General features: G+C 36.5%; 1 protein-coding gene across 1 annotated transcript in view; it reads left to right on the top strand.

Annotated features, from left to right (window-relative positions):
• Positions 1–14367, top strand: part of HSD17B4 (hydroxysteroid 17-beta dehydrogenase 4) — a 90342-nt gene that overhangs the window by 17199 nt on the left and 58776 nt on the right. Inside the window, exons 5-8 of the mRNA XM_059175792.1 lie at positions 1022–1043; positions 1154–1200; positions 3454–3538; positions 5078–5265. Of these exons, the coding sequence (XP_059031775.1) occupies positions 1022–1043; positions 1154–1200; positions 3454–3538; positions 5078–5265 (342 nt within the window). The remainder of the gene's footprint in view (positions 1–1021; positions 1044–1153; positions 1201–3453; positions 3539–5077; positions 5266–14367) is intronic.

The raw sequence follows: 14367 nt of genomic DNA, 5'->3' as shown, positions 1-14367 counted from the left end.
TAGATAATTATGATTTGGATCATAAGGATTCAATGCTTTGTGAATTAACTAAGATGAAGTATATGTAATAAAAATCTTTATTTTTGAGAAGGGTTTCAAATGCGTCATTGAGTTTGTCCCTCTCTAGATAATCTTCCTGGCTTAGTTCCACACATTCTTAGTAAAAAAAAATTTTTTTAAGTTTTTTTTAATTTTTAGTAAAAGGTTATTGAATTACTTCAGGGAAACATTCCCTCAATGTGCAAACTATGGAAAAGCCCAGCATCTTTACATTCTAGAAAACATTAATTTTTGTAATTCAAATGTGCTCCCTCTGCCTTTTTTTCTTTTTTTCTTTTTTTTTGGTCTAATAGATTTGTTTTTCTTGTTATGTTGGGTTGAGCTTAAGGAGTTTGTTGACGTACAATTTCACAGAGGGATAGAGGCCACAAAGATGTGAAGTTAACAGGGTGAGAACAGCCCCAAGATTATGGTTGAGCCTTAAAAAGTGATTCCTGTTTTTTTTTTTTTTTTTTTTTTTTTTAATAATGAGAATGCAATTATGTATTAAGATAGGCTATCAGTTTCTAACTCTAACTGTTTCCTTTTTGGAATTTCGACTCTTGAGTGGCAAAGAAAAATCTTTTAAACTTTTACCAGTTCTGAGTGAATCCTGAGGTTAAATGAGGATGACTTGTCGTTTCCATTGAATGCTAAGAACCTAAGAGTTGGGCAACAGTTAATTCTGTATGCTGATAGAATTTTGGCAGAAGGTGGAGGTGGAAACATTTTACGTATGAAAGTTTGAGAGGAAAGCTCTGACATGGTGAGATACTTCTGAATCAGGATTTTTCTTTGTTTTTTGTTTTGTTTTTCTATAGGTATAAAATTCTGTTTTGATAGCACTCTTCTGCTACTATTATTATTTACTTTTCCATGTGGGGAGAAAAAGCCCAATTTTGAAAGAAATATGAGCTGTAAGCCATTGCAAATTAATACACTTGTTTTTATGTTTGTGACTTGGATTTTTTTTATCTTGTAGATATTGTGGTCAACAATGCTGGGTGAGTATTTCTTTTTTCATTTCAAGAATAATGTGCTTGTGAAGTTTTTGATTTTATTAAAAAGTGGGTACTCTTCCTCCTCCTAACCTATGTAATATCATTGTTTTTAGAATTCTGAGGGACAATTCTTTTGGTAGAATAAGTGATGAAGACTGGGGTAAGTTGTTTGTAACATTTGTCTCTGCGGAGCATACCTATCCATTTAGTGTTTTAATATTTGAGATATTTATACATTTAAGGAAAAACCTGCTCCTACCTACTTTTGCCTTTGCTAATGTAGATGATGAACGTGATGAATAAGCTTTACAACTGAAAATGACCACAACGGTTGGAAGTAACCTATTTTCTTTTGAACATTTGATAAATGAAAACTTTTTAAGTCATTTGGCAGAAAGATTTTGTCTTTCATTTGTTTTCCTTTTTTTCTTCTTGAGAAGTTGTTAGCTTTTTCCAGCTGTATTAACTTGTCTTCCACATGCTTGGCTACTGGTGTGAATCTTATTTCAAGAACAAGAGCAGGATATGGAAGGGAGTCTGGGGCCCTGAAAATGTTCAAGATCTGAGAACTGGAGGGGGTGGTAGGGTCCTAGATGTAATTTCGAAGCTTCTAGTGAGTAGGGGAAAATCCCATTAGGAATGGCACATTGGAAAGATTAGGTTTAAATAACAAATCACTTTTTTTTTCTGTTTGCTCTTCATACCTTTCTTTTCTTTTTTTTTTTTTTTAAGATTTTATTTATTTGAGAGAGAGCTAGAGAGCGCACAACTGGGGGGGAGGGGCAAAAGGAGAGGGAGAAGCAGACTCTCTGCTGAGTGGGGAGCCGGATGCTGAGCTTGGTCCCAGGATGCTGGCATCATGATCTGAGCCGAAGGCAGATGCTTATCTGACTGATCCATCCAGGTGCCCTTTGTGCTTTGCTTTTCATTAGACATCAGAACTAAAACAAACTGAGGGCTGGAAGTGCAGGAAGCACACAAACAAAGGTAAATTATATCACTGTCGTTGAAGCGTGCTTCTGGGGTGCACGCCACAGTTCTTTGGGAAGAAGCAAAGCATCTCTGTGATTGAGAATTAAGCAAAGAAGGGCTTTTAATTTCCTCTTTCTGATTTAACCACTGGGTAAAGGAAGAAGCTGAGAAAGATAGGATTTGTTGGCCAAAGGGGCTTATGTTGTTGATTTCTTTTCTGCTCTGGGCGGGGGCAGGGCAACAGTGGGCCTTTTGCTCCTCTCGGTTCATCCTAAGCTTGCAACTCCTAACCCCTTGGTGACCTTTCCCTTTTCTTTCTTTTTCTTTTTTTAAGTTCCTTTTGTCACTTTTACATTATTCTTCTAATATACCCATGGAAACATTTGTCGAGGTTTCAGGCTGAAACAGAAATAAATAAATAGTATCAAAGTTTTAAAAGTGGTTAAAAACGTGATAATTAGGGACACCTGGGTGACTCAGTTGGGTAAGCGACAGCCTACGGCTTGGGTCATGATCTCAGGGTCCTGGGACCTGGGACAGGGTCCTGGGACCTGGGACCGAGTCCCACCTCAAGCTCCCTGTTCAGCGAGGAGCCTGCTTCTCCCTGTGCCTACTATTCCCCCTTCTTGTGTTCTCTCTCTGAAAAATAAATAAAATCTTAAAAAAAAAAAACCTAAAACTTGGTAATTAAAAGAGTAAAATTAAATCTAGAGTTGTCTATCTGAATCATTCCCCAAGTTGTCTGTTCATTAGATGGACATCTCTAAGAACAGATGGTCCTCTCTCTCTCTCCCCGGACATCTCTCCCTCCATTTTCTGATCCCTTCTGCCCCAACTCATTTGCAATTTACCCTTGTAAAAATATGGGTTTAGGGAAATATCAATTGGCAAACATTTTTGGACAGTGAACTGTGTAGGTTGTGCTTATGCTTTTTAAAAAATTTATTTGTTTTGTTAAAATTTTCATTATTGAAGTATACTTGTTATTGGAGTATTGGGGTATAGTTGTGGAGTATAAATAAAACATTTTTATTTTTTATTTCCATGTGCACAGCATTGTGATTCAACAGTTGTACACATTACACTTTAACTAATGTTTGTGTTGGTCCCAGTTTTATGTGTAAAATTCTTGGATGTTTGTATTAGTGGATTTTTATAGGAAGTGAGCATAAATTAAAGATGGCATTGCATTTAGATGTGTATAGGGATTATAGTAATTTTATCATAAATTGTAGGGAGAATGGGTATGAACTGTTGATTGGTTAAATACTTGGGACATAAGCAAAAATGCTTACTTAGGGAGCAATATGACCGTAGTTGATCTTGAATGCTAGTATAAAATAAACATCTTTGTATAAATAAATCATTGCTTATGTTGATTCTGAGACATGCCTATCTAACTTTTGACAAAGTATCTAATAAAAGTAATTTATTGTTTTAGATATAATCCACAGAGTCCATTTGCGAGGCTCTTTCCAAGTGACCCGGGCAGCTTGGGATCATATGAAGAAACAGAAGTTCGGAAGGTAGAGTTGTGTGTGCCTCTTGGGGTGGGGGTTGGGAATGTAGTGCATGGGTCCTTGTGAACAGGGAAAGGTAAGTACTTTGACATTGAAGAAGATCTCTTCAGACATGAGCAGACTTAAAATGTACTCTTGGCTGGGGCGCCTGGGTGGCTCAGTGGGTTAAGCCGCTGCCTTCAGCTTGGGTCATGATCTCGGGGTACTGGGATCGAGTCCCGCATGGGCTCTCTGCTTGGCAGGGAGCCTGCTTCCCTCTCTCTCTCTCTTTCTCTCTGCCTGCCTCTCTGTCTACTTGTGATCTCTCTCTGTCAAATAAATAAATAAAATCTTTAAAAAAAAAAAATGTACTCTTGGCATGTACCCTCTCATTAAATTGGTGTCATTTGGTCAAGGATTAGCTGAGCCAGCCAACTTTATATATTTCTTTTCACCTCCCACTTTTCATTTTGATAGTCTAGCAGTATACAAATGGTGAGGATTCAACTGTACTTCATTCTCTAACCAAAGTATAGTGATACTGTGTCCACTGACCAGCTGAGGAGAGACGAGTGCTGTGTTTAGCTCGCTGGTACTTGTCCGACATGAGTTGGTCTTTAGAAACTGTTTGGGAGCTGTAGGACTGTGTCTGTGTCTGTGCAAGTGACCAGGAACGTGGCAGAGCCACAAGGTGGCTCCATGGACTCTGGCTGGCTCTTTCCTGTTAACCTGGATTTCACACACATTTCCTAGAGGAAACTGTTTGTGATACCTGTTCCTGTTGGACAGTTCTAGCTTCTCCTGATTCTCAGTTTCTGAAAATAAATGATCCAAATTATTTTACTTGGTCTACTAAATAGGGTGAGATGGGCTCACATTTCAGAGGTGGCATTGTTTTGATATGAGGCATTTAATATTACCCAGAAAGAGAGGGGCAAAGTAATGAAAAACTAAAGCATTAGAACTGATTTTCCTAATGTTTCTTACCATAACCTTAACTTACACATTTTCACTTTATTTTATGTTTATAGATATTTATTGCTGTTTTCAGTAGCTAATGAATATAGATTCTTTTTTTTTTTTTTAAGATTTTATTTATTTATCAGAGGCGGGCAGGGAGAGAGCGAGCACAGGCAGATAGAATGGCAGGCAGAGGCAGAGGGAGAAGCAGGTTCCCTGCTGAGCAAGGAGCCCGATGTGGGACTCGATCCCAGGACGCTGGGATCATGACCTGAGCCGAAGGCAGCTGCTTAACCAGCTGAGCCACCCAGGTGTCCCTGAATATAGATTCTTATACTTGAATTCATTTGGTCTTAATCAGGGATCTTTTTTTTTTTTTTAGGGATTCTTTTTAAAACCGTTAAATCTTGTAGTTGAATTTTGAGAGATTACTTCTATTATTAATATTATTTTGCATATATGAATCATGACTGTAGGAACCTAATGACAGTATACGGAATTTCCTTTGATGGGTGTAATAGTACCGAAAAAGAAAATAAAAGGCTTAGAGTTGCTGTGTTATCAAAACATGGAAAAGAGATTTTGAGAGATTGATCTTCCTTTTAGGATTATCATGACAGCCTCTGCTTCAGGAATATATGGCAACTTCGGCCAGGCCAATTATAGTGCTGCAAAGCTGGGTCTTCTGGGCCTTTCAAATACCCTTGCAATTGAAGGCCAGAAAAGCAACATTCATTGTAACACTATTGCCCCTGCTGCTGGATCACGGATGACCCAAAACATTATGCCTGAAGGTAAGTAGCTTAGATTTTTCAGTGCGTGTAGCCACAAATCTATGTGGAGTGAGCTTTGCAGAAGTATTTAATTTTCTGAATAGTTTAAAAAGTTATTTATCTTACTTTTTCAAAAAGCATTATGTATCATTGGGTTCATTATGGAAACTTTAGAAAAGCACAAAGGAAAAAAATTTTAAATGACCCACAGTTCTGCCACACAGAAATATATTTTAATTCTTTTTCTCTGTGTAGGTACACATAAATACATATATATATCTTTTTTTTTTAATGGAATGAAGTAATAGCATTTTGACCATTTTATAGTGATAATTATTTTTTAAAATTAATAGACTAATTTTTAGATCTGTGTTTTAGGTTTATGGAAAAATTGGGCAGAATGGTAAATGTAGTTTTCCCTCTTATTAACATCTTCTTTAGTGCCCTACGTTTGTTATAACTGATGAACCAATATTGATCCATTATTGTTAATCAAAGTTTATAGTTTCCATTAGGGCTCATTCTGTGTATTGTATAGTTGCGTGTGTTTTCACAAACATACGATGTTCTGTATCCACTGTCATATACAGAATTTATTTATATAGAGTCGTTTCACTGCCCTGAAAATCCCCCATGCGTCAACTCTTCATCCTCCCCTCTTCCCAGATGTCGGGTAGGACAGAGGTTCATTTCTCTTTATCATTGAATAATATTCCCTGGTCTGGAGGGACCACAATTTATTTATTGATTCACTGAATGAGAAACATCTTAGTTGCTTCTAGCTTTTGGCTATACACATTAACTACACCTAATACCAAATTAACATTATAGCTTACGAAAAGGTATCTTTTTTGTGTTGCCTTATTCCACAGGGATCCAGATAAAGTCTACAGGCATTTTGTTACTAGAGATCTTATATTATTTAATACACTACTTTGTTCTTTAAAGATGAGCCATTTATTTGTTGAAGGAACTAGTTCATTTGTCCTATAAACTAGTACTCATTCTTGGTTTGGGTTGTCTTTGCCCATTTGTAGAAAATCAGTTGACCACATAGGTGTGGTTTGTTTCTGAATAATGTGTTCTGTTCCACTGATCTCTGTGCCTGTCCTTTTACCAATGGTTTTAACTATTCTCGTTATAAAGTAAGTCTTGAAGTTAGGTAATGTGAGTCTTCAAACATTGTTCTTTCAGAATGTAAAATGTAAGTGTGTGATTGAGAGCCTGTGCTTATACTGTTATATAATACACAGAATACTTGAGTAGTGGAAAAATATGTTGTTGTTGTTGTTTTTTAAAGATTTTATTCATTTGAGAGATGGAGACAGAGAGAGCATAAGCAGGGAGAAAGGCAGAAGGAGAGGGAGAAGCAGAATCCCTGCTGAGCTGGGAGCCTGAAGTTGGCTTAATCCCAGGACCTGGAAATCATGACCTGAGCCAAAGGTGGACGCTTAACTATTTGAGCCACCAAAGTGCCCCAACCATATGGTTTTTAAATATTTCTGGTTTTTAGCATTGCTAAAAGGAAAATCTTCATAATATTTAAAAAATTGTTTCTCTGAAATGGTGCAGTACAGTTTATGAGTGGAGGGGCTCCTGGGTGGCTCAGTTGGTTAAACATCTGCCTTTGGCACAGGTCATGATCCTGGAGTCCTGGATTGAGTCTCATGTTGGGCTCCCTCCTCAGCAGGGAGTCTGCTTCTCCCTCTGCCATTCAGCCCTCTCTCTCTCTCTCTCAAATAAATAAGTAAAATCTTAAAAAAAATTTATGACTAGAATTATTTTAATATTAACTTTTTCATGGAACAAATACTTGTTTGTAGTACTTCTTACTTTTCGCATTTGAGCTAATGTTCATTTTAGAACTTGGGATTTATAATACCAAGTATATATTTGCTAGCCTTTGCTAAGAGCTGTTGTACCTGACCAGTTTGCTTTAATGAAGAAAAACTGTTTGAACCAGAGACCTCAATTTTTTTGCCTTGTCATCAAGGCCATTTCTAAAAATCCCTTCTTTTTAAAAGCTCTATATTTTCACATTCATATCATGGTAATTCTTGTTAAAAAAACAAATTATATGAAGGGCAGTTATAATTCATCTCTTCTCTAAGTAGAGAAGAGACAATGTTACAATGTTACTGTTTAATACTTCACAATGTTACTGGGAGGAAGAAAAGCATAAAAATATAATGGATTGTCATGTACTTGCTACTTACCCCTGGCATTGGAGCCTTACTGATAACTTGGCACTCTAACTTTGTACCCTCTGTTCTACCCCTCTGCTTCATACCAAGAGATAAACACTTTGAAATTTTGTGTTCATTCTTTTTTTTTTTTTTTTAATATTTTATCTATTTATTTGACAGAAAGAGATCACAAGTAGGCAGAGAGGCAGGCAGAGAGAGAGGAGGAAGCAGGCTCCCCACAGAGCAGAGAGCCCGTTGCGGGGCTTGATCCCAGGACCATGGGATCATGACCCAAGCCGAAGGCAGAGGCTTTAACCCACTGAGCCACGCAGGCGCCCCTTGTGTTCATTCTTTTGCTAAACTTCATTTTTTTTTTGCCACGGTTTGTATACTCTTTGGGAAACAGTAGGTTTTCAAGAAAATACTGAAAACTTTGGGATTTAATTTTTTTTTTTTTTAATTGAGAATGTAGCTTCCATTTATTTGAACAGTTCTCTACCTCTAGAGATGTCAGGGAAATGTTTAATGTAGTGTCCTTTATGCCTACCATATTCTCGTAAAAGAAGTTTGGAAAAATGAGATCAACTTTAGACAACTAACAATGTTTCTGAACCTGTTTTGTTTTCTGTAAAGTAAGAGAGTTGTAGATTGTTTTTAAAAGATCCTTCAGATTGTAAATTTTTGCTGTTTTTTTTAAATTTTGATTTTTATTTACTCTTTTATAGTTTAAGAAAGCTGAAAATTGACTTTGCCCCAGAGTTTTTCTTTTCTTCCTCTTGAATACCCATTTACAGGCTATCAAAAGAATCATTTGTTAAAGAACCTGCTGTTATAATTAATGAATGGAGACATTTGCAACTTCATTCCCCCCCTTTGAGATATATTTGATAAATCAAAGTAATCCATATAACTTATGTGTTTTTTGCATGAAATAAAACAGTCATAAGTAAATATCCATGAATACCTTTCCAAGCGTATTATTTATTATTGTGTAATAAATTATTCTAACACTTAGCAGATTAAGGCAATAGACATTTATTATCTCCCAGAGTTTCTGTGGTCAGGAATCTGGAGTGGCTTAACTGGGAAGTTGTGGGTCTCTGGCAAGGTTTTGATAAAGATGTTTGATGGGACTCCAGTAATAGGAAAGCATGGCTGGTCTGGAGGATCTGCTTCCAAGCATGAGTGGCCTCCGTTCTTTACTAGCTGTTCTCTTGAGGCCTCAGTTTCTCAGCTGTGGGCTTCTCTATAGGACTGCTCTTGCTATATGGCAGCTGGCTTCCCCAAGAGCTAATACTTTTTTTTTTTTTTTAAGATTTTTAATTTATTTATCTGACGGAGAGGGGCACAGTGAGAGAGGGAACACAAGCAGGGGGAGTGGGAGAGGGAAAGGGAGAAGCAGGCTTCCCGCTGAGTAGAGAGCCTGATGCAGGGCTCCATCCCAGGACCCTGAGATCATGACCTGAGCTGAAGGCAGATGCTTAATGACTGAGCCACCCAGGCACCCCTCAGAGATAATAATTTGAAAAAGAAAGTAACAGCTGCCAAGACAGAAGTTGCAGTATCTTTCACAACTTAATTTTAGAAGTGATATACTATCACCTCTCTCCTCTCCTCCTGGTCATACAGACCAGCTCCGGTACGCTGTGGAGGGGAACTACAAAAAAGGGGTGGATAAGAGGAAATGGGGATCATTGTGGTCATTTGAAGACTAGCTCTCACCCCCAAACTAGAGCATTACAGATAACTTGCATGTGTCTTTTATCTCTTCATCCTTACCCCGTTAACTCCCCCAAGAGGTAACACTGAGGGAAAATGTGTGGTTTGGGGCGCCTGGGTCGCTCAGTGGGTTAAAGCCTCTGGAGCCCCAGGTTGGGCTCTCTGCTCAGTAGGGAGCCTGCTTCCTCCTCTCTCTCTTCCTGCCTCTCTGCGTACTTGTGATCTCTGCCTGTCAAATAAATAAATAAACTCTTAAAAAAGGAAAAAGGAAAATGTGTGGTTTTCTTTCCTTTATCCTTTATTGAAAGAGTAATAAATACATGGCTAAGTACTTTATCTTTTGGCTTACTTTTGATTTCTCATGATATTGTAACAATCTATTTTTCTTTTGTGGATTCCTCTTTTTTCCCATGCAATGTGAAATTTTTGATACTAATTTATGATACGTACAGTTGTAGGTCATTCATTTTTACTGCTCTTTAATAGTCCATGGTGTGAATTTATCTAATTCTTATTAATGGACATCTTAATTGTTTATAATTTATTTGCTTTTTTTGAACAGTGTTGCCGTTCTTGTACGTATGTCCAGCATCACATGAGCAAGAATTTTTCTGGGGTGTGTACCTAAAAGGAAAATTGCTGAGTTGCAGAATATGCAAATGCTGAACTTAAGCTAATGCTAAGTTATTTTCACATAGGTTCAACCAGTTTAACATCCACGAGAGATTATAGAATTCTCACTGATCTCTGCTTGGGTTATTGTCTCTAAGATTATGCTCAGGCTTGATTCTCTAGGGAAGTTATAGAACTCAGACAAAGCTGTTAAGCTCACAGTTACGGTTTTTACAGCGAAAGGATACAGATTAAAATCTGCAAAGGGGAAAGACACATGCGGTATCTTTCAGGAGAAATCAGCTCCAAGCTTCTACATGTCCCAAATGTACCTTATTCTCCCAGCAGTGATGTTTGAAGAAAGGTGTAAATGTTGCCAACCAGGGAAGTTCACCTGAGTGTTGTTGTTCAGGCTTTTTATTGGAGGTCAGTCATGTCAGCATGAAGCTCCTGTGTGACTTACCTTGGCCACTTAGACTCCAGCCCCATGGAGCAGAAATAGGCTTCCTCATAAGTCACATTATTGGCATAAACTGATCAAACTAGTTCAACATGGCCCAAAGATTCAGGCATACTCTCATTAGTCAGAAACCTCAGAGCTGATCTCCTAGGAACTGGCCAAGGCCAGTCCTGAAGACCGACCTTTCTTGGGAGTCTGCCGAGTATGAGCAACTCAGGCCTGTTGAGTTAACCCTTTTCCTGCACCTTAGTCTTGTCCAGATCTTGGCATTGTCAATATATGCCAATCTACTGAGTATAAAATGGTATCTCTTTGTGTTACTAATTTCCATTTCCCTGATTACTAATGTCCTTGTGCTTTATTAATATGCCTGCTCATTGGCCAGACATATTCTTGTGTGAAGTGCTAGGACAAGTTTTTTGGGCCATTTTACTCTTGAATTGTCTTTTCTTATTAATATGTAGGAATTCTTATTCTGCTATTTTGTAGGTATGTATTTTGCAAATATATTTTCCCACGTATGTGGAACATACTTTTAATTTTCAAATAAATTGGGATTTAAGATTTTTGTTACTGGTTTCAAACGTAATATCTTTGTAGCCTGAAAATACTGTCTTTGTAATAGTGGTTTTTGAAATTTCTTGCGCTATCCTTAAAAGGCTAATATATGATCAATTTTTGTGAATGTTCATTGTGTTCTTGAGAAGAAAGAATATCTTCTAGTTTGTAGTAGCAGAGCTCTATAAGCCTGGTAATTGTATTTTTGAAATATTCTTTATTGGATATTTTTAAGCTCAACTTTTCTATTGATAAAGAAATATTGGTTTTTGTGCTTTGGAAATAATATATAAACACATAGTAGTTTCTTGCTGTATGTCTGGCAATTTTTGACTTGTAATTTTTGAGGCTGTTTTATCAATTGTTTCTGTGTTGAGAATTATTAAATCTTTCTTGTTAACTGACTTGTTGTTTATTGTCTTATGCCCTCTACTATCCCTAATTTTTTTTTAAAAGATTTTGTTTATTTATTTATTTGACAGACAGAGATCACAAGTAGGCAGAGAGGCAGGCAGAGAGAGAGGAAGAAGCAGGCTCCCCGCCGAGCAGAGAGCCCGATGTGGGGCTCCTCTCAGGACTCTGGGATCATGACCCGGGCCGAAGGCAGAGGCTCCAACCCACTGAGCCACCCAGGCACCCCCCTAATTTTTTTTTTAAAGTCTATTCTGTCTAATGTTAAAGTAGTTATTTTTTATGGGTAGGTATTTTCCTGGTATTTCTTTTCTTTTTAATTTTTACTTTCAGTCTTTCTATATCTCTGTTGTAGACATTTCTTTTGTGAATTGCCTACCTGAGCATATAAAAAAATCAAATCTGGCTGTGTCTTTTTTAACTGATGAATGTAGTTTATTTACATTTATTGTATCATTGATAAACTTGAATTTTTTCCACCATTTTGTGTTGTGTTATAATATTTTTTCCACGCATCTGTTATTTCTTGTATTTTTTTGATAACTAGAGATTGTTTTAAAACTTCATTTATTTGCTCTTCTTTCTGAAAATGTATACTCTATTTCTCTACTTTAAAAAATTTATTACTAAAGTATAGTTGAATATAGTGTTCTAATAGTTTCAAGTATACAACATAGTGATTCAATAGTTTTATATATTATGCAGTGCTCATCATGATAAAAGTATATTTTCCATCTGTCACTGTAGAATATTAATTATAATATTATTGACTATACTCCCATGGTCTGCTTTTCTTCTCTGTGACTTATTTATTTTTATAACTGTACCTCTTTATCCTCTTTTCCTATTTTGCCCATCTTCCCGCACTCCTCCCCTCTGGCAATGACCAGTGTTTTTCTGTTGTTTTTGAGTCTGTTTCTGATTTTGGTTGGTTGGTTGGTGCATTTTTGATTCTACATGTGAGTAAAATCATATGGTATTTATCTTTCTCTGTCTGACTTATTTCACTTAGTATAATACATTCTAGGTCTTTTCATGTTGTCATAAATGGCAGGATCTCTTTCTTTTTTGTGGCTGAGTAATATTCCATTGTAGATATGTACCACAAATTCTTTAATGATTCATTTCTTGATGAACACTTAGATGGCTTCCATATTTGGGCTGAGGTAAATAACACTTAAACATAGGGGTGCAGTCGAATTAGTGTTTTTGTTTTCTTTGGGTAAATACCCAGTGGTGGAATTACTGGATCATGTAGCATTTCTATTTTAGTTTTTTGAGGAACCTCCATACTGTCTTCCACAGTAGTGCAGCAGTTTACATTCCTGTCAGCAGTGCACAAGGGTTCCTTTTTCTCCACATCCTCACCATCACTTGTTATTTCTTGTCTTTTTGATACTAGCCATTTCTGACTGACCTGAGGTGATACATCATTGTGTTTTGATTTGTAGTTCCCTGATGATTAGTGATGTTGAGCATCTTTTCATGTGTCTATTGGCCATCCATATGTCTTCCTTGGAAAAATGTCTTTTCAGGTCCTCTGCCCACTTTTATTTTTTTAATATTTTTTAATTTTTTTTTGGCCCACTTTTAATTTGATTATTTGTTTTTTGGTTTTCTTGGGGTTTTTTGTTGCTGAGTTATATAAGTTCTTTATATATTTTGGACATTAGCCTTTACGGCATTTGGACATTAAAAACAATAGGTTCTTTATATATTTTGGACATTAAAAACAGTAGGTTCTTTATATATTTTGGACATTAATACCTCATCTGTACATATTTTCTCTCATTCAGTGGATTGCCTTTTTGTTTTGTTCATGGTTTCCTTTGTTGTACAAAAACATTTTATGTTGGTGTAGTTCTAATAGTTTATTTTTGTATTTGTTTCCCTTGCCTGAGGAGACATATCCATAAAAATATTGCTAAGGCTGATGTCCAACAGATTACTGGATGTATATTTCTTTCCTTTTTATGGTTACTTTAGATGATGTTTTAACTCCTGTTCTGAGCAGTATAAGGATTCAAGAACACTTTAAACCTAGTCATCTACCCTATGACTTATGTGTTATTAGTTTCTATGATTATAGTTTTCTTTTTTAAACTCTTTATAAATTAGATATTATCATGGTTATTATTTTTAAAATATTTTATTCATTTATTAGAGAGAGAGAGAGAGAACATGTGCCCAAGTCAGGGAGAGGGACAGAGGAAGAGAGAGAACAGACTCCCTGCTAAGCAGGGAGCCCTATATGGGGCTTGATCCCAGGATCCTAAGATCATGACCTGAGCTAAAGGCAGATTTTTTTTTTTTTAAAGATTTTATTTATTTATTTGACAGACAGAGATCACAAGCAGGCAGAGAGGCAGGCAGAGAGAGAGGAGGAAGCAGGCTCCCTGCTGAGCAGAGAGCCCGATGTGGGGCTCGATCCCAGGACTCTGAGATCATAACCTGAGCCAAAGGCAGCGGCTTAACCCACTGAGCCACCCAGGCGTCCCTAAAGGCAGATTCTTAACTGACTGAGCTACCCAGGTGCCCCATCACAGTTATTATTTTATATAGAAAACATCTGTTTGGATTTACATACATTTACCATTTTTTATATCTTTTACCATCTCTTTGGGTCATTTTCCATCTCCTTAGAATATGTCCTTTAGAATTTCCTTCAGTCCCATTTTTTGGTATATTCTCTCAGTTTTGTTTATCTTAAATATATGTATTTCATTTTTATTCTTAAAAGAAAATTTTTGGGGGATCACAATTCTAGTTTAATAGTTACTTTCTCTCAACCTTTTTGATGAATCTATTTTTTCCTATTTCCAATAGTTGTTGAATTGTCATTTTTTTAAATAGATGATTTATTCTTCTCTCTGGTGCTTTTAAGATCGTGTCTTCCTATTTTGTGTTGTATTCTTTCATTGATGTATCTAGGCATGCATTTCTTTTTATCTGTCTAGCATGTTCTTGATCTGTGGATTTGTGGCTTATATTTTTGTTTAGTTTTATAAGTTCCAGAAAAATGTTAGCCTTCATCTTTTGAAGTGTTATTCCTCCACTGTCTTCTTTCTTTCTCTATGTCAATTAGATGTATGTTAGACCTAATTGGGTCATTTTTCTTTTTTTTAACTTCTCTTTAATTTTTTGTGACTTTAATATTTCTATGTTCTCATCTCTTAC

Source organism: Mustela lutreola, chromosome 5, assembly GCF_030435805.1.
Source record: "Mustela lutreola isolate mMusLut2 chromosome 5, mMusLut2.pri, whole genome shotgun sequence".
Lineage (NCBI taxonomy): Eukaryota > Metazoa > Chordata > Mammalia > Carnivora > Mustelidae > Mustela > Mustela lutreola.
This window is presented reverse-complemented; position numbering and strand designations above follow the sequence as displayed.